The sequence below is a fragment of the Typopeltis vanoorti genome, chromosome 2 (genome assembly GCF_054136105.1).
Source record: "Typopeltis vanoorti isolate ZY-2024b chromosome 2, IOZ_Tvanoo_1.0, whole genome shotgun sequence".
Taxonomy (NCBI): Eukaryota; Metazoa; Arthropoda; class Arachnida; order Uropygi; family Thelyphonidae; genus Typopeltis; species Typopeltis vanoorti.
This window is the reverse complement of record NC_143550.1, coordinates 61209892-61231604: the sequence shown is the minus strand read 5'-3', so window position 1 is coordinate 61231604 and position 21713 is coordinate 61209892. Positions and strand designations below refer to the sequence as shown.

General features: G+C 36.8%; 1 protein-coding gene across 1 annotated transcript in view; it reads right to left on the bottom strand.

The window, feature by feature from the left end:
* The window catches only part of LOC150109077 (protein bicaudal C homolog 1-A-like), a 169488-nt gene that overhangs the window by 102454 nt on the left and 45321 nt on the right, over positions 1 to 21713 (bottom strand). The window contains exon 3 of the mRNA XM_090401568.1: positions 16120 to 16190. Coding sequence (XP_090257694.1) covers positions 16120 to 16190 — 71 coding nt within the window. The remainder of the gene's footprint in view (positions 1 to 16119; positions 16191 to 21713) is intronic.

The window sequence follows — 21713 nt, the reverse complement described above, 5'->3', positions numbered from 1 at the left end:
AGGTCAATGCACTGCTGTGCGCTGTTGTATTTTTGTGAAGCGATACAGCCTGCTTTGGCGATAGTGTGCGCTTAGCTTTACATTGAATATGAGACCAATGATACTCGACTGCAATCAAGGTGTTCCATTAAAATTTCAGGATTTGTGAAGTGTTCAGTTATAGGAAAAATTTGGGAAAACACTGGTCTACGAACAATCTTGAAGCTTGAATCATTTGAGCTCTGCAAATTTTTTTTAAATGAAGAGGAATGGCGAGCACTGCCAGAAAACCAATGAATAAGATATGAAGTTAGGTCACTGGAGGCAATCCAATCATAATAAGGAGAGAGAGAGACACTAATTTGGTTGCTTGATAAGAAGACTGATGGCAAATATTATATCAAGAACAACCAAATGGTCTATATATCTTTCCATGGGTGTCCAAAAGGTGGACAAAGTGAGGTCTGCTTTAGAACGAGAATGACAGACTGGCTCGGAATGACTAACTAATAGATCCTCAAGTAGTGAGAAAGCTGGTCGATAACTTTGTCACTTTCAAGTACTGAGGGGAGAGAGAGAGAGCAATAAGATAACAGTTTCACGACAGACTTATCACCCTTTCTAGAGATAGGAAGGATGTGATACAGGATTGGTATTGATTCTAGGACACAAGCTTTTGGCACAACTAGAGGGATGCCCTCTGTATCAGGGGGGGGGGTCATTAGTATCAAGAGCATTGAATAATTCAAAATTCGTAAATTGAATAACTGAAATGCATCACTGACATAGCAACAGCACACATTTCTTTCAGTTCTTAAGCTCAGGGAAGAGGGGGGGGTAATGAAAGTAGTCTTCCTACATTAAAATTAAAAAAAATTGAATATAACCTATAAATTGATTTGCTAATTAAATGGGATGTAGGTACAAACAGCTTTAAGTTTTAACAGCAAACAAACTGAAAATAGTTGGTTAGATTAAATTAGGCTAACAATTTTGCACATACATTTTTGCAGAGTACTTCATGACAGTATTTCTGAAATATTTACTACTAATACATAGCTTTATATTAAAAAATTTTGCATATGCATTAAAATTGGCATAAAAATGTCAATGGCAATACTGGCTAACGGCAGGTATAATGGATTGTTATATCTTATCTAGGTGCAATATACAGTATAGCAGAACAAGAATTTCTTATCACTGGACAATACTATTATAACAAGCATTCAAGGAGTCTAGACTCACTGAATTAAAAATCTAGATGTTACCAAGTATCGGACAAACCATTCACCACCTGTAGTCCTTCCCAAAAGGTATACATTTGTACACTCATAACTCACCATGCAAAAATTCTATCACTCCTAGCAATTCCTCCTGTCCTTTTCTCTTGTTCTGCACTTTGGAAAATTTCATGTGTATTTGGTAAATACTTCATCTTACATGGTTTAATCATACTCCTATCTACCAAACTCTACAGATTAGTTTCTTCTTCATCTAAAAATTCAGGCAACTAGAGTGGTGCCCAGTAATATTCATTAGATCTCATTAATGACCTACGTACAATGGAACAACTGTATTGTAATCTCGTAGACAGGCTTATACGTTGGTTATGCATTACTAAATCACTTAATTGAACAACGTAGCTACGAATATAAATTAAATTATATTATTAAAGTGTAATTTAATTTATATTCGTAGCTACGTTGTTCAATTCCTTAAGTGATTTAGTAATGTATTGTAATCTATGCTGATCACTACTGCAAGAATCCAACAAGTTTGTCCTTGCTACTTTATGTTCCCTAAACTTCAACTTGCATATTCTATACATCTACATCCTCCAGTCAACAGAATACACTTCCATCTCTGAATCCCCTAGCTCAAAACCTACATTCAATTGCATTAAGCTGCCAACCCTACTTATGTGGCAAACACCATTCAATCTTATTCAAATCATACAAGAACCACTGCATCAACATCATTCCTAATAGTTCTTGCTAGCTCTGGAGTGAACAACTGAATAACTTCTGAAATCCATTTAACTATATATCATCAGCATCAACGAATAGAAGTCCTAGTACTGTCCCCTACAAAACACTTCTCACATTTCCCCTTGATAAAACTCCTCTTATACATAACTGATATGTTAGAGCCAAGTACCAACCCATTCCTAGTTTTTTTTTTTTTTTCTGAATCCATTCATTGGCAACTTCAGTATCAAGTTGCCATGGGCCACCTCAGCAAATGTCTGCAAAATCTAGAAATATAGACTCCCCTCAAACTGTGTGTTACTATATTGTGAATGGGACCAGATTACTCAAAAAGTTTGATTCTTCAGGTCTTTAGATTCTTCATTTTAAAGAATCTAACTCAATCTGTCCAATTCCATATGTACCGGTATGCACGCTTTTTAAATGTAGATCCATTCACGAAAGGCACACATTTCGCATGTACTGGGATTAAATCGGATTTCTCTACTCTACAGAGAAGGGTACAATATTTTTATACATACAGGAAGAGCAAGAGGGGAGAGGAGTGCTGATGATAACAAGGAAATTTAAACAGCATAAGTCAGGACTCTAAAACAACAACTTAACTGCTAGCCATAAAAAAAAAGTTTACTTGCACAACATATCAATCCACTTTCTATATTGTTATAGGTGATGTTTTAAGAAAAGTAAATGTTATGATAAAACAGTAGTACTTCAATTCTCCTTACACATATGTAATTATACAGAAATATGCTTTCGTTTAATGTGGGTTTAAAATGTATGCTGCAATACAGCTCGTCATAATTTGGTTTTGTGTCTTTTGTTTACTGTTCATAGTGAAGGATGAATTTATATAAATTCTCCATAAAAAATAATTTAATAGGAAATGCAAATAATACAATTCAGGAAGACAGCAAGTACACACACAATTTACAGACAAAAAATACTAGTGGTGGGCAGCAGATGGCGCTGGTCTAGGTAAGGATGGCAATGGCGGTTCACTGTAGTTGACAGACTGGGTGGTGGAGACAGAGTTGGAGAGCAGGTGCCCTTTCTCAAAGAGTCCTTTGACTCTTGAGGCATCATGTAATAATAATAATAAAGTAGATAGCACTTGCTGTGGTGAAATACTTTTATGATGCAGTCAGTCACATGATCTGGTCTTTGAGTGATAATCATATTCTTTAAATAGTATTAAAAGAATTTTCATTATACAAAATGTTCAACTATTTAATTATACTAACCTAATTCATGTTGTGAGGTGTGAAAATAAGCTTAGAACAATACTGTATTACAATTGCATACCTACTTAATGGTTAAAGGTGATGGAAAAATAAGATGTACAAATGAATCATAGTACCAATTTTCATTTGTGTTTATAATTATCGGTTTCTTCTGTTAATGAAGTTATATTGCGAGAAATGCCCAATTAATGTGTGGTATGCTGCTGGCAGTCTGGTTGACCAAGTGGTTAGTTTACCTACTCTAACTAACAGGTTGTGGATTCGAATCTCGCCATGGATGCTTGTGAATGTCTTTAGGCTGAAGATGGATTTCATCATGAGATATGAGACCGCAAAACTGCTTATTGGAGCCCTGAAATGGCTGGAAAAAGTTGCATGTTAGGTCTCTAGAGCAGGATTTCTGGACCAAGTAAAAATAAATAATATATATATATATATATATAAATAATCAATCAAAATAGAAAAAAAAAATCCTTAATCCACTCACAGTATGAACGTACTATAGGTTTATAGAAGCCTTTTGTAAGAGTCACATACAAAAAAAATAGATTGGTTATTATATATATAGTATGTTGTGTGCACTGTTTATACTGTACATGTGAGGTCAATAATGAACTAAATAAATGCACTGATTTAGTTATAAAATTTATTTATTGGAATAATGACTGTTTAAATGTATTTATGATATGAAAAACTTGTTTTTGCCTGAAGTGTGCAAAGACTTATTGTTTAAGTACAACAGCATAACAATAACACACAATGGTAGCTGATTTTGTTCATTTCATGACCAAAATGAAAACCAAAAGTATGATTCATAGTGGAGGATGCATAGAGAGAAAAACACTGTATAATACTGTTCTGAGAGAAATTAGGGGATTTTTTAACTCAATAGTTATATCCCCTAATTGCTGATGTATTTCATAAAGAAAGAAAAAAGTTTAAAAGTTATCAATTATGTTACAGCAATGACAACATGACAGCTGTTGGGAAAAAAGATATGGTAGGTTGAGTTTTTAATGACTGTTTTTTTTTCGGTCTTTCCACACAGGAAGAAAAATAAAGTCCTGAACCTTAAAGGAGATAAGGACAGAAGTGGATCAATCAGAAGTGGAACAATTCAAACAATTTAAGAAATGGTAATTCATCAAAAAGATAATTCATCAAATAAACTATTTGTGGCCAGTCTGTATAACTGCGGTTGTGGTCAAGATTTTGGAGAGATTGGTAAGGAATAGAATACAGGACTTGGGTGAAGAACATGGTAGCAATCTTTATGATGGTCAGCATGGATCTGTAAAGGGCAGGTCCTGTTTTAGTAATTTACTTGCATTTTATGATAAGGTAACAACAAGCGTGTTAGATCAGGGAGAATCATATACAGTGATACTTGGACTTTGCAAAAGAATTTAATACATTACCACATAAGTTGGTGTGTGGTAATCTATGTGGTGCTGCAGAGGATGGGAATAGATGGTATACTGGTTAGAGATCAGACTGGCTCTCTGAAGATATCAGCAGGTTGTGTATGATTGAACAATGTCTCAAAAAAGGAGGATAACCAGTGGCATGCCCAAGGGTTCTGTTCTTGGGTCCCTGCTGTTTAACTTGTTTGTAAACGATATATCATGTAGACCGACTAGGGATCTTCAGTTATGTGCTGATGAGATAAAGTTCGGAAGAATTATAAGTAGCACTTCTAATGTTAATTCCCTTCAGGAAGATTTGAATACTTTTTACTTGGGCAAAAGAGTGATGTTATAGTTTTAATATCAATAAGTGAAAGGTGTTGCATTTTGGAGTGCAGAAATAAAGCTGTGTACTATATCGATGGTGCCATACTGCAGGAAGTGGATGAGATTAGAGATTTGGGAATGATGGTTGGCAGTACACTGAAGTTTAGAGGACATATTTCTAATGTTTCAAAGGTTGCACATTGTAGTGCTGCTATGATAAGAAGTATTCTAAGATGTATGGGATAAGGAAGTGGTTGTGCCACTGTACAAGGTAGTGGTCAGGCCACACTTGGACTATTGTGCTCAGATCTGGTCATCTGGTTTTCAATGTGAAGTGGAGACACTGGAGAGGGTCCAGAGAAAAGTAACTAATACAATGTCAGGACTTTGGAGTGCTGACTATGGAGTGAGAGAGGCTGAAGAAATGTGGATTACAGAGTTTGGTGGATAGGAGGAAAAGAGGTGATATGATAGAGACATTTAAGTTAGTGATAGGATTTTATCAGATTAATCCAGAGGGGATTATAAAAAGAGTAGAAGGTGACAAGGGAAAAACTACATTTCATCCCTGGAAGTTATGTAAAAGTGTGGTGAAGAAGTGGTGAGGAGTAGATTTTTTTTTTTTTTTTTTTTACACTGAGAATTGTAGAATTGTCAGTGAATGTTAATGGCAAGGCGTGTTAAGGATTTTAAGATTTTATATGATAAATATGTTGTCAGTTGAATGAATTTCCCATGATGAATGCTAACTTCATGGAGAGTAATAATAATTTTTCAATGAATTCCTTTTATAATTCATTGAAAGAGTAATTTTCTCTTGAAATATTACTTAATGTGTTCAGTAACAATATCTAAGATTACCCAAGATGTAGACAACATACATAGGTGGTCATTGAGACAATTATGTTTGCATTTTTTAGGATAACATTCTGCAAGTGTACAGGCATGGTGATTTATCTCTAGACAAAATATTTCATTCTACCTAATTTTTTGCACAACAATAACAATGGTCAGATTGAAATCAAAACTGTCAAATTCTAACACAGCTCTTAACTATAAAATTTCATTAAATTTCACTCAGCCAGAGAAGAATTATTAATGCTATTTCAAAACTTCTTAAAAGTAAGCTGGTTGGAACTAAAACTGAACCATGCAGACAACTTCTTATACGTTTCACAAATCCCAAAGTTTTTTTTAATTCGATTAAGAGAGTTATTGCAATTATATAATTAATGTATTGTCCCTTTGTATCCCTGAATATGGTTGAACTGAAAACTGGACTGGTTAAAGTTTTTGTAAGTCTCAAATACCACATCTGAGGAAAATTCATCCCATAATACCTGGGTGTATGAATGTCACATACCAATACTACTGGAGCCTTTGAAGTTCAGTCAGTATTAACCTTTTGGTTAGAAAGACCTGGGTTTGATTCCTGTTTGACGTGAAGAGCCTTTATCAGTCTCTTCACGTCAGTCTTTTATTAGTCTCTTATAGGAATGCTTTTATCTGCAAACCAAAGGATTTTATGGCAGTCTCAAGTGTTGTAAAAATTCTCTCATTGTGGATGAAAGAGAGTTCACTAAGTGGGGATGATCTGGCAGTGATTATTTTTGTTGCATATAACAGACAGCTCTTGGCATCAAAGCAACAAAGGTGTTATGCTTGCTTGATGTACAGATTAGCAATAGATGAAATTTTTTGTTTGTTTTTTAATATCTGATCTGCTCATGAAAGGCCATAAGATCTATAGCACATTAGTGCAAGGTGGACAAGAGGAATAGAAGAAAGGACAAATCTGTTCACATTTGACTTGAACAGCTCAGGGTTGTAATCTTTGGCAGAATGGGGAGACTGTTCCAAAGGACAGAAGTAGATGGAATGAAAGAGGAGGCAGTGAAGTCAGTTTGGTGAGTTAAGATGGACTGTAAAAGGGTACTGGTTAGAAGTGGCTCTTGTTTTAATGATTTTGGAAGAAAGTGGAAGAATGATAGTTGCCAATTTAAGAGCACTGTCCATGAAAGTATCTGTAGAAAAGAGACAAGGCAGATACTGAACATCTGTGAGAGAGAGGGGGATTGAAGTGGATATGTGAAAGAGGGATCATTAATTTAATCCTCAATTTACCTCTTCTGAGGATTAAATTAATGATACCTCTTAGAGGATTTTGGTACCATCCCAAATATGGGAGCAATATTCCATTGCTAAGTTTGTGCGGCATGAAATTTACAAGGTTGTCCTCTCCCCACTTGGATACAGATATTGAGGATTATAATACTTGAGCACTACAAGGTTTGTTAAATGAAAAGGAGGAATATAGTGTATTATATAGAGAGTATATAGGAATATATACTCTCATCAGCAAAGCTATGGATAGGATTGGAAGACCTTTAAGAGCAAGTCATTTATATAAAAGACAAAGAGTGGGTAAAAGAACAGAACCCTAGGGTACTCCTGCAATGGTTGGGAAATATGAAGGAGAGGAGACTGTCCACCATGACACATAGTGAGCAACCCTGCAATCCAGTTTCAGAGCATGGAAGGCAGACTATAGGATAGCAGTTTGCTAAGTAGGCCCCTGCATGCCAAACTGATCAAATGCCTTTCAAATGCTGAGAGCAATCATGTGATTTTCTCCAAATTTTTCCATGGCTTGAGTCCAGAGGTAGATGGTGAAAGCAAGATTAGATGTAGATTGCTGATTAGTTGGTATGTCTCTAGGGTATTCAAGAATTGGTTGTCGATGACCTTCTCCATAATTTTTAGAAAGAACAGAAATGGGAGTAATTGGACGGTAATTTATTGGTTGATTTAACACCTTTCTTTGGGATGGGTTGGATGTGAACCTGTTTCTATGTTGTAGGATAGATGCTAGTTGAATGGGATAGACTGAAGAGGAAATACAGGATACATGTTAGTTCTGAGGGACAATTTTTTTTTTTTTTTTTTAAAACACAATAGGTGGAATACTATCGGGACCAAATGCTTTGTGTTCAGGTTAAGGATTCTTCGATTTCTTTTTGTTGGAAGACTATAGGAGACATGAAGGGAGCCATTCTTGGTGGAGTGGAAGAAACTTTGCCCAGGTCATCAATGCAAGACTTAGAAGAGAAGGTGCCAATAAGTTGGCCTTGTCTTCAGGTAAAGTAACTACAGTACGATGGTCTGGATGTGACAGTAGTTGAAATCTGTGTAGGAACTGGTGGAAACCACAGTCTCTTGCCAAGACCATTGGCAATGGATCAGAAGGAGTGACTGTCATTTGGAAAGGAAGCGAGTTTACAGCATTTGGCACTTTCAAAGTCTGACTTGGACTTGCCGATAATTCTTTTACAACTGTTGCAAGCTGAAGTATAGCCAAAGGGCAGCTGAAGTTTTTGGTCTTGAACCAACTGTGGTAAGCAGAGGTTTTTTCTATTTACAGCATCGGCACACTTTTTTTTTGAGAACCAAGGCTTGGATGGTGGCTGAAAATTGGGAGTGGAATAAGGGATGAGAGCCTTCAATTCCTGTGAGGATGTCTGTTATTTGGTTTGAGCAGGTGTTTGGATAAGGAGAACTGAAGCAGTAGTTGGACCATGGGAAAGAGGAAAAGAAGTCATGTAAGCCCTCCCAGTTGGCATCCTCATAGTACCAAAGGACACGAGACTGACCTGGTAGGTGTAGGTTGTTCTACAGCAAAGAGACTTGTATGAAGTTGTGATCTGAGTTAACAAGAGGAGAACTGACAACCACAGTATATCCAGAAGAGGGAGCTTGTCAGGAAGAGGTCAAGTGTGTTGGCAAATTGGAGAAGGTTGTCTGATATTCTGGTGGGAAGATTGATGATCTGAGATAGGTCATTGCTGATGGCAACACCTCAGCCCTCAGCATCCCTGCCTTCTTGATCAGTGAAACTAGAGAAGGGGAGCCAATATGGGTTGTGGACATTGAAATCCCCAAGAAGGATGACCTCACTATTAGGGTACTTACACTGCAGAAAGTCAAGCTTTAGAGAGAGAAAGTTGAAGTGGTCAGAGTGGTTAATGGAGTTTGGAGAGTGATAGAGCATATGAAAAGGGAAGGGTGATTTGGTAGAGAAATTTTAAGCCAAAGCTGATCAAACAGTGGGGGGATTCAAGGATTTGTAGTCTCTGGCACGGTATGTCAGTTCTGATGAATGCACAAGTGCCTCCCTTGTGGTGGAAAGAGCTGTGTAATATATAGTTTTGGGCAGTTGAAGAGATCAATGGCTATTGAGGTTACCAGTTGGGTTTCTGATAGGAATAGTGATTCTGGTTTAGATGACTGTAGGTGGTGGTACACGTTTATATTGCTGTTTAGGCCATGGATGTTGATGAAATGGATGTGGAAATTTTTTTTGTTGTTGTTGTAAGAATTAAATGTTAGTGTGTTGTTTGGTTGGATTTCTGTTGTTTTTTTATGATTTTTTTTTAGTTGGATTTTTTTTTGTTTTTTATGGGTTTAACTATTTTTTGTGAGAGAATTTTTGCAATCCATAGTAAAATCTAATTTCTTTGGGTTGTGGCCCATTGTATTTGGTGAAGAAAAGATAAAAAAAAAAAAGGAAATGGGGCATGCAGTGAGATGTTATTGACTTGCAAACATACCATCCAAACAGGGGGGGAAACTGTTTCCTGTCCATACATAGCCTTAACAGTTCCCCCTGCAGCTACAGTATTTGGTCTCCTGCCAGTCATGCACTGGCAAAATACAGGGTTGTAGGACTGGATGCTAGATGATTGGGAAGCTTCCAGATTTGTTACTAACTGGTTTGGTCCTGTGTACTAACCATCAGGTGGCCTGCAGAACAGTTTTGCTTCTGTAACCTGAATGTGGAAGGTCCAGGCCTCCTGCAGTGAGATTGGTATGTCATTGAGGGTATCACTCACTGCATGTGGGAAGAGTGTGTGTGTGTGGGGGGGGGGGGAACAAATTGGAACCCTTGCTAAGCAAACAAACATGGCTATAGCCACTTCAGGTTTTTAATAAGCAAGGTGGTGGTATTTCACTGGGTGGGTGATGAAAAACGTCTTCCACCAAGTGTGAAATGCTCTGCAATTCTGATGGTTTGACAATGAATAGGGTCCAGCAATTGCAGTGTACTCTCCCTGTCAGAGGCACAGACACGGGATCCATAGGCAAGTTTTGATCTTATCAATGCTCTCTACAAAAGAAGCAAAGAACATCTGTCAGAACCCCACAAGTGGAATACAGGATGAACAGAATGTTCATCGCTTTATGGCACTAGTCTCATAATAGACATATGTGAGGGAGGAAACCAAGTCTGCTGTCAATATCAGTCCAAAGAGTTTAGCATCTGGTGCAACTGGGATTGGTAATTGTCCTAGTCAGAGTTCTGGGTCAGGATGAAGACCATGTCTGTGGCAAAACTTCATATAAACTATTGCTGTGAGACTGAATCCTTATATACACTCATATTTTTAAGAATGTACACTCTTATTTTTTCAACTTCCTGATTCCAATCAACTTTTTGAATTTAGATTTTTTTTTTTTTTTTGTTTGTTTTCAGTTAGAGAAAAAGAACAAATCGAATTTTTCATCTTATATGAGACAGCAAGATGAACCAAAGTGAAAAAACAGATGCAAAAAAATATTTTATGGTCATGTGTCTCACATGACAAGAGATTTCATTCATATATATGAATATGCATGCTTTCCCTTCTTTGGGATTTCACATTATCAAAATTAAATTAATTTACTGATTCAATATAACTTTATTATTATTCAGGCCTCCATGGAGTCAAAAGACTCATCGTGGGAGGTCCTTCCTAAGAAACACAAAGTCTATCAAGATTCGTCGAGGGGAGGTCCCCCCCCCTAAGAAACACAAAGTCTATCATACCCCTCCTTAAACTCATTGACCGTTCTTGCGCTCACCACTCCATCAGGCAATGCATTCCATGGTTCAACCACCCTCCATGCAAAGAAACCACTCCTCACCCTCTTGCTCACAGATTCCTTTCTTAACTTCCAGGGATGGCCTCTTGTTATCACTCCAACCAAGCGAAAGAACTCTTCAGTGTCAGCCCTGTAACCACCTCTCAACAGTTTAAAAGTCTCAATCATATCACCTCCTCCTTAGCTATTTTAATCTTAATGAGGGACCATCATCCCTCATTAAGATTAACCTTAATGAGGGATGATGGTCACAAGGAGACAGAAGCAGATAAAACAGTTGAGTTACTGAGTGATCACTTTGCAAGGATATATCATGCTAGTGAGGTTACTGCTTTAACATGTGACAGACTGATGTGGTAACAGAGGTAGATGAATTGGAGGTTCTTAGGATATTGCAGAATCTCAAATGTAAATGCGACTGTGAGATTAGATGGGATATCTGCTAGAGTTTTGCGAGAATGTGCAAGGGAACTGGCAATGCCTCTGATTAAGTTCCTTTAGTCTCAACTCTAGTAGAGTGCTAAAGAAGTGGAAAGAGCAAAATAATTACCTTGCATAAGTGAGCTTCTATGACTGGAGTAGCAAATTATAAATCAATCAGTACCTCAAATGTGGTGGTTCAAGTACTGAAAAAAAAATGATAAAATAGTCAGAAAGGGAACACAAAATTGGGCAGATAAAAATATGATACTGTATGAGGAGCAACATGTCTTTGTGAAGGGTTGTTGTCATGCCTTAGTAATTTACTTTTTATAATAGAGAAGCAGCAAAGGATAAAGGAAATCACTACATGATGATTCTGCTGGATTTTGTAAAGGTATCTGAAAGAATACCACATGGAGCTCTATTACACAAATTAGATCAAATGGGAATGGATATGACACTGGTTTAGTGGACAAGAGGGTGGCTGCTGGACAGATATCAAACAAAAAAGTGGTAAATGGAGGGACAGAATCAAGACAAAAACAGGTGACTAGTGATGTGCCACAAGGTTCAGTGTTAGGACTACTATTGTTTAATTTGTACATAAATGATATAGGAAATAACTTGAAAGAAAATACACAGTTGTTTGCTAGTGATGCAAAATTAGGTAGAGTAATAGTTAATCAAAGCAATGTGGAGAGCTTGCAGGATGATTTAAATAGGTTGTCAGTATGGCAAAAGATAGTGGCTATAGTTTAATGTGGAGAAATATAAAGTCATGCATAAATATAGGTATAATTTCTGGGAAAACTCCCATGTTACTCTTCTTAAAAACTATTATTTTTATGGCTATTCTGCCTGCTTTTGTTTTAAGAGTGCCCTTTTTTTTTTTTTAATGTCATTGGCGTTTTACTCAAGAATTCTCTAAAATAGATCTGCAATGTATTTTAGAGACAAATATATGTAGCATAATAGAAGAAAATTTGCACATACCTTTTCTTGGATGTTGTTGCCTGTCTTCTTTCTGCAGTGTGCATACTTCTGCTGTTATGGTGTTGAAAAGGGAGTGGGGGATGGCTTAGGCAATGTGGGAGAATTAATTTGAAAAAAACCCAGTTTTTTTAATATAATATATACATATATTATTTTCAAGGGTGGGAGGAGAGCTTTTTTTTGTAGGGTGGGAAAAAGATGAAAAAGGGAGCTAAAAATAGAAACTATTTTTTAGAGGAAGGGTTTTATTGGAAAAGGGGGCCAGGGAGAGGATTGACAAGGGTGTGAGCTGTTTTGACCATGTGGGTCGTTGTCATCTGAACTCATGGAGGAAGCGGATGCTATGTCGTGTTGGCTTGGTGTTTCTCTTCCTACATGAGTTCAGGCGACGACCCACACGGTCGAAACTACTCACACCCCATCAACCCTCCCCCCCCGACCACCTTTTCCCATAAAACCCTTCCCCTTCCTCTAAAAAACAGTTTCTATTTTCAGACCCTTTTTTCATCTTTTTCCCAAAAAAAGTGCTCAGCCCATGCTTAAAAATAATATATATTATACTAATTACTAATTATATGAAGAGCCAAAAGCTTCAATTCGGCGACATGAAATAATATCCCTTAACTTAAATAAGTTCATGTCGCTGAATTGAAGCCTTTGGCTCTTCATATAATTAGTAATTTATTAGGACACCTTCTTGGCAATTCTCATAGAAGGGATGCAAGTTCTGTTCGCTACAAACTTGGTATTAACTAGGTCTACCTACTCACTGATGAGACCTTAATAAAGGTTGAAACCAGTCTGGGTAGTGATCTTCTCTCATAATGTAGAACAGTAATACAGCTCCTAGGAGCTAAGTTCACATTATGGGTAAATACCGAGAATAGTGATCAGAGCTTGCTCCACCTTACTATGAATTGCCTGTTTGCACTACCAAATGGGTCAGGTGTTGCACTATCCAGGTACTTGCTTACGCCTGGAAGCGCCGAACTTTATATAGTTTTTATATTCGGCATGAAACTCCGAGTTTCTTATTCAGCTAAGAAACAATATGGGATGTGATATCCCTTAACTTAAATATATAGTATATAAAAAAACAGGTTTTTCAAATTAATTCTCCCACATTGCCTAAGCTCCCCCCACTCCCCCCTTTCAATACCATAACAGCAGAAGTATGCACACCGCAGAAAGAAGACAGGCAACAACATACAAGAAAAGGTATTTGCGAATTTTCTTCTATTATGCTACATATATTTGTCTCTAAAATACATCTGCAATGCCCTAAGAATTCTTGAGTAAAAAGCCAATGACAATAAAAAAAAAAGGGTCACTCCTAAACAAAAGCAAGCAGAATAGCCGTAAAAATAAAGTCATGCATTTTGGGATAAGTAGATTATAAGCTGTGTACCACATTGATGGAACTGTACTCCAGAAAACAGATGAAGCTAGAGATTTAAAAGTGATAGTTGTAGACAGAACCAAAAATTTAGATGAAGTAGCCCATAAGATTACTTGGCTATTGAAGAACACACTAACAAGTAGAGTTAAGGACATTGTTATTCCACTTTATAAGACGTTAACATGTCCATAACTGGACATATTACTGTGCTCAGGTCTAGTTTCTTAGGGATGAAGAAGCAGTGGAGAGGATTCAGAGGCAAGCGACCAAGATGGAGAGTGGTCTGTAGAATGATCCCTATGAGGATAGATTGAGGATGTACAGATTGCAGAAGTTGGATGATAAGAGAAAAAGAGGAAATATGACAAACATTTAAGTTGCTTAAAAGATTTTACAGGATTAATGCAGGGGGAAAAATATTTCAGCACTTAGCTAGAGGAGTCAAAACAAGAGATCATCCCTGGGAGTTGAATAAAGGTGTGGTAAGTAAAGGTGAGAGTTCTAGAATTTTTGGTGCGAGACCCTTCAACACTTCTACACATGTCAGAAGGAGAATCCATTCTGATAATAGGGTAATCAATCTGTATTGAAGGATAAGTTGTTTATTATTACACATCAGAAAATTAACTTCTCTTTTATGAATATTGTATTATAAAGTGTAACTATTTTGCTTGTATAACAGTTGGAAAATAAAACAATGATTTTGTGTGTTGGTGACCAATTCGTACATCGCCTTATTTCTTTCTCCCCTTCAACATGAACTGACGCTTCATGACACATGAAGTCACATGAAGAGAAGAGTCACAGTTTCTGTGGTTGAATCACTGTTCGACCACAGAAACTTCTATCTGTGGTCGGACAGTAGATGGATTGATACACTAAAAAGTGCCTTAAAAGACAGAAATATAAGATCTGATAATATTGTAGTCTTAACAGATTAATTTGGAGGAAAATTGTTCATCAGAAGTTAGTAATGGTGTAACTTTTTCACACAGTACTATCAATCATTCAGTACATCCCTTGAGGATACATATCAGGAATATGATGAGGATGAATTTTTTTTTTTTTCAATGCATGGGGAGTAGGGAAAAAACAAGGGGTTACACTTTAAAGTTGTCTAAGAGAGTGGAGTTAGTAAGGGTGTCCATACTAGGTTCTTTATTTGGAGAGTGGTAAATGAGTGGAATGATTGCCAGAGGGAGCTGTTAGTGCGAATAAGCTTAAAGAGATGTATGATAGGTATTGTGTTAATGGATAGTGTGGGTCTCTTGGAATGAGTCTTAACTCCATAGAGTACCCATATAATTAATAACATTAGTGCTAATATACACTAATACATCAGTGTAAGTACTGTGTAAAGACCATAATTCAGAAATGCTCTTGAAACCAAATAAGTTCCACATTCATTTTTAAATGAATATGTATATAGTCCATTTAATTAATATGTAGCCCATTTCATGGACTACATATTTCTAAAATTGAATAAAATACAATTCCTAACTATTTTTCCTACTTTCCAACATGAAACTATTTCTATAGACTTTATTAATCTTATCTGGGCAATATACGTTTAATATAGTCATCTAAAAGTTCATCTTTGACATTGCTTTCTAGTAATCAAGTTAAAATAAGACTTCCTTATGAACATTTAATTTAACCAATGTCATGCTCACAGCAGTTCTGCTCAAATGCAGAATGTCTCCAAAGTTAAATGCTTTTAGCATATCTTCTAAAGAAAGTATCTAAACTACCAAGAATTCCTTTCAAATCAGCTGCTAACAGCATCATATAAATTAAAAAAAAAAATATTACAATAACCTCCATGGAGTCAGTTGACTCATCATGGGAGGCCCATTCAACCAACAACATGAACAGCATACTGAACCTTAAAATAATTTATGCTCCCTGCATCTGTAATGCACTCCACTCACTAATCACTCTTCATGTAAAGAATCTATCCTTCTCATCTTACACAACTTCCAGAGATGGCCTCTTGTTCTTCCCATCTTAAAGCATAATGTATGATTAAAGAATAAATTATTCAGAATTAATTCTAAATTAGTAAAGGGTGAATGCTTAGCTATTCTGTTAGGATGATCCAACTTGTTAAGAGAAGCCTCCTTCCCTCTGTCCCACTTCTGTGGTTACTTAATTCATTATTAGCTGAGGTCTAGGAGATTTTTCTTACATTTTCACATGATTTTGAATAAGTCTCTCCAACAAAAGGATTACATTTCTAGAGTACACACTACACTCATGATTAAGATGCATAAATTTTAATGAATGAAAACTTTGTTGAGCATATATATTTTACTTTGTTTATAAATATGTTACAAGGTTGTTTAATATTGAAACCAACAATCTGGGTCATATCAAACACTAAAAAAAAATCAGCTATGTCTTCAAACAAACTGGTCCTAGGATTATAATAAGGAACTTACCATGTTACTGCTTGGCTTTGGCTTGATTGTGATGTTAATATTCAACAGTTCTGATAGTGATCTAATCAAAACTAGAAAAAAAATTCAATTACTACTCATTTATTTAAAAACAAACTTGCAATTACTCACTGTAGTTTCCTCTTGCATAAATTTCCTACTTCTGTTTATGAACATTATTACAAAGAACCTCCATGAAGTTCCAAAAAACCTCAATGAGGCCTACATTTGCCATTATTCATACAATACCAATCATATCTCCCGAATTCATTCATTCATTCACTTACAGCCATTATAACTGACTCAGGCAACTCACTCCTGATTCTTCATTAAAAAAAGGAAAAAAATTCTCGCTCTCTACCTAATAACATTCTTACATAATTTAAGTGGTGACCCCTTGTTCTCTTGCTTTGTATTGTGCATTTAAAAACTTCTTCTGCATCAAATCCTGTAAAATTCATTTCGAAACTTTTTTACCCTTTTCTACCTATCTACCAATTTCTGTAATCCACAACCCTTTGGTCTATCTCTATCCTCATAGGGAGTGTTCCACAGACCTTACCCATTTAGTCATTTGCCTCTGGATCTTCTGTCCCATATCCTCATTTCCAATGAACCTGTAATAGTTCATATGTAGCTGTACCAAACCCCTATAAAGGAGAATAACGTTATCTCCTTGTGTTTCTTTGCTGTCTGTAGGTAATTTAATTATCTATTTTTGGAAATATTTTAGAATATGTTCTTTGAACAACTCACCATCACCTAAATCCCTAGCTTCATCATGCAGTTTACTCTAATATAGTACAGATGTCGTAATTTTTCATCTTCTTGAAGTGTATAACATCACACTTTGTTAGATTAAACTGGCAGCCATTATCCTTAGCCCATGCTGCTAAGTCTATTTAAGTATTAGTAAGAGATCTTATAGGATCTCTACACCACATTTATTAGCTACTGTTCGACCCAGTTTTGTATCAAACTGGCTCATATTTCCCCTCAAATGATTTTTATAATTTATGTAAAAATACAATGCTGCTCATCTTCCCCTAAATTCAACACTTCTGTATTCTACTCTGATATCAATTACCCAACACCAGCTTCACATCCATTCTCATTTGTTCTGATTTATGTATCAGAGTTCCAGGTAATATCCTATAAAATGCATTCTTATGATACAGCCTAGAAGTATCACCATAAAATCACTTCCTTGATCCAACACGACTGTCACTTTATTTGTAAAAGGTGAGTAAATCACTAAGGCAAGCCTTACCCTTCACAAAAATCTTGCTACTCTTCATATTCCCATCCATTCATTCCTAAATTCTACCTTGATCAACTTCTCCCAATACTCTAAGCACCACTTGTGAGAAACTGATCAGTATAATTTGCTATCTACATCTTGGAGTCCCTTTATATAATTCTAGTTAGCAACCAAAGGAGCAGAAAGAGGACACCATTTTGTCCTCTTTCCACTACACCTTGGAATCCTAGTCAAGACTTAAGCAGCTTAACCAAAGGGTCTGCCAATTTTGTACATCCTTGTAATACAGGGGACTGATATTCCATCTAAGCACAGAGCCTTAAGTTCTAACATCCCAACTACTGCCAATTCTATCTATTTATATTCTCACATTAGTCTGCAATATCTACACCTGGAAGATATATCCTTGCAAAGTGAACACTTTGTAAGTCAAGCATTTCCAGTTTTGTCTCCTCCAAACCCACCATCATCAGCACTTAAAGATATCCATCCTTAGTCATTCCTCCTATTACTTGCCACATAGCAAAAGAAGTCTTTGGGTTCTCCTTTGAGAAGAAATTAGTTGAGCAGGATAATTTGATTTTGCTTTTCTTATGATGTATGTCACTAACCCTGCCTTTGTATTACTGAAAAGCTTGTTCAATCACCTTTCTCAATATAACCCCCCCCCTACACCCCTACATCCCCCCCCAGCTTCTGCTTAAGGATACCACTACTTGGCTGTTTATCTCCTAGTTTATTTTCCTGAGTGTAGATATATAGCTTAGCATACACTGCTTAAAAAAGAAGTCAGCAGTTAGTGTGAGAAACAAACAGCCAAGCTGCCCACATTAAGATGTATGACATCCTTTTGTTGTGACTGCAGCAATCCTATAGGATACAATTTTGCTCAGAGTACAATAGCGATCAATGGGAATTTTGGACCATTTTTCCGGTAGGCACGTAATGAGGTCCTGGACTGCTGTGGGGCAGATGTCCCTTGACCTCACCCGATGTTCAATAGGGTTGAGATCAGAGCTCTGTGGAGGCCAATCAAGCGTGATGATATTCATGTCCACAAACCATACAGCTACAACAGTAGTAGTCTTATGACATATTGCACTGTCTTGCTGAAAGAGACAATAGTCAGTTCTGCAGAAATGCCACAAAGTAAGAAGCACTGCATTATCCCATACGTTCAGATACCTCTCTAAGTTCAATGTTCATGGCACCACAAACAGAGGTCCAAGGCTAAATAAAAAAATAGGACTATATCACTCAAGCACCTCTTCAGTAGTAACATCAACTATGAAATTGGGGTTAACACATGCACACTGCTTGAAAAGAAGTCAGTGAAATTGGGGTTACACAGTCTGGTAAGAGACATTCACAGGGCCATCACACCCATCTGCTCAGTATAAGGTGTAACATGATTTACACTCCATAACATAGCTTTCCAAACTTCATGTCCCACTGTACATGCTCTTTGCACTACTGAAGATGACACTGCATGTTGGGCTTGCATATTGCAGTCCTACCATGGAAATGTTGTGGGTTGGTTCCAAATGTTTTTGTACAGATCCTACGGTCATGTTTGGTGAGTGTGGTGGATCATCAACTGTGGACAGCACTTGCAGTTGACTCCTTGTGCATCCATCTCAGTATGGTATCACTGATTGTTGACTTGGGATGGCCCAATTTTTAATTTGCTGAACAGACAGGCCTGCAACATGGCAATCCTATCACAATGCCTCTTTCAAACTCGATCAGTTCCATTTCACCTGGACACCATTCACTTTCATATTCCTCTAATTTATACCGCTAGAAATATGAGACTCATTGCATGGCACGATGCACCTTGCCCATGGGGGATGTCGATTGACTTCTTACCAAGCAGTGTACACCTCTTTCTTCAAACACCTCCATGATCATGACCATCTTATATACTAAGATCTTTCCCTCACAGATTCTTATGCCATGACACTGCTCCAACTCAAATCTTCTTCCTAAGCTTGTCAATCATGTGTTACATAGTTCCACATGTATTCCTTCTTAACTGAAATTACACGTTTGACACCCTCCCAGATCAATATTGCATGATCATACTCCCAAGTGTACAAATGTAGTTACCTCTGATTCCATCACCAGATCCAGCACTCTTATATACCAAGTCCTCATAATCACATTGTTTTAGATACTTATTTTTAGAAGCTGTAAAAATTCCATTTCTTTCCTTCCATGTGATCTTTCCTATTACTCTACATCCCAATATTTGAGGTCTCTCATAAGTTACTTGTACTGTACTTATTTGTACTAATTTGTTAATGCATGCCATTTGTATTTTTCCATGCACCAACTAGCCTATGCCAGTAACTGAATTCTATTCTTTTTGTCTGCACATCTGATAACCTCAGAAACTCTGCTGAACTCAACTCTTTTGGCTGTTGATCTTCTGCTTTCATTAACAATATCCCTCTTCTATCCTCTCTGAAAATACTATACCACTTAGTCTATCACTACATCATCTTCTATCAATTAAGTCTCACATGCCTATTACTATTTTAGCCAAGTTGAACTTGCCAATAACTCCTTCCCTTCTTATGCTAGATGCTTCTGGCATAAGTATGCAAACTGCAATATCTCCTGAGGCCCACAAACATCCTTGAATATGTACCGGAGGTCTTGTAATGATTATTCCATCAAATATGTGGTCCGAGAAACTACGTTCAGCATTTTTTTTTTTATCATATTCACAGACTTATCTTGATTGGTAAGAGAAATGTCAGGAAAAACTGAAGTAATGTTGTTTTAGGAGAATTTGAATAGTTTAATGCTCTGAGAAAATAAATGGAGATGCAAGTTAAATGATGCAAAGTCGCAATCATGTACTTTGGCCAAAGATGTATCATATTAAAGCTATACTCGAGGAGGTGTAAGAGACAATTTGGGAATGTTGCTGAACAGTGAACTGATTTAGGGGAAAATTGTAAAAAGATATTAATAGACCAGAAATGGAGAACCTTAGTTCAACAGTGTAGATCATTCCAAGGAGCTGATATTGATTCGGACCATAGTTTAGTGATTGCAAATATAAAACTAAAACAGAAACAGAAGTACAAAGGAAAGTTCCAAAAAGCTAGAGACATCTCAAAACTAAATGAAGACAGGCTAAGAACAGAATATCAGAACATATTGGAAACTAAGCTTAAGACCACAAGTGAAAAACAAAATATAAATATAAGAGCAGAACGACTGCTACAGTGCTAAAAAAAAAGCAGTAGAGGAAGTAATTCCTGAAAGAGAAGAGATCAACAAGAAATGGATAACTCAGGAAACCCTAAAATTGGTACAAGAGAAAAGAGAACTGAAACTTAAAAAGAGATAATTCAGGAGGCAGCAGATGAGTTATGCCATCAAAAATGCAATGAAGTATGGAAAGCAGCAAGATCTGATAAAGCTAAATGGTTGCAGGACCAGTGCAAAAACATTGAACAGTACTATAGAGAACACAAAACTAGAGAGGTCTACAAACTTATAAGAAATGTCAATAGGAAGTGGCAAACAAGATCAGTAGCAGTCAAAGATGAAAATGGTAAAGTATTGATGGATAAGACAGAAATCATACATAGTTGGACAAGATATTGCAGCAAACTATATAAAAATCAACTAAATGATACTGCAACAGAAGTAATCAAAGAACTAAAAGCAATCTCTTCACCAGCAGAGATCTTTGAAAATGACATCTTGGAAGAGGAGGTGAATAAGGCTATAAAACATCTCAAGAACAACAAGAGTCCTGGAAATGACAACATAATAGGCGAGATGCTAAAATATGGGGGAGAATCAGTTGTAAAAGAAATACATGAGCTATGTAATGAAATATGGAGATCAGGATATGCCCCCGAAGAGTGGAAAAAATTGGTCTTGGTTGTTCTTCATAAGAAAGGCAGTGCTTTAGAATGCACCAATTACAGAACTATTGCATTAATGAGTCATCTTGGCAAAGTGCTAATGAAAATACTAACAGAGTGCCTGAAGGGGCATATGGAGGCACATCTTCCGGATGAGCGAGCCGGATTTCGACAAGATCGAAGTATGCAACAAACACTCGCACTAAGACTAATAGCAGAGAAAGCTCGAAGAAAGAACAAAACGATATATTGCTGTTTTGTGGACTTCCAAAAAGCATTTGATAATTTTGATCAAAATATAACATGGGCTGTCTTGGAATCCTATGGTGTGGACAATAAATTAATCCACCTGCTGAAAGATATAAACAGCCAGGCACAAGCAAAAATCAGGATAGCAGGTGAGATTGGAGATTGGTTTGCCACTAGTCAAGGCACAAGACAAGGGG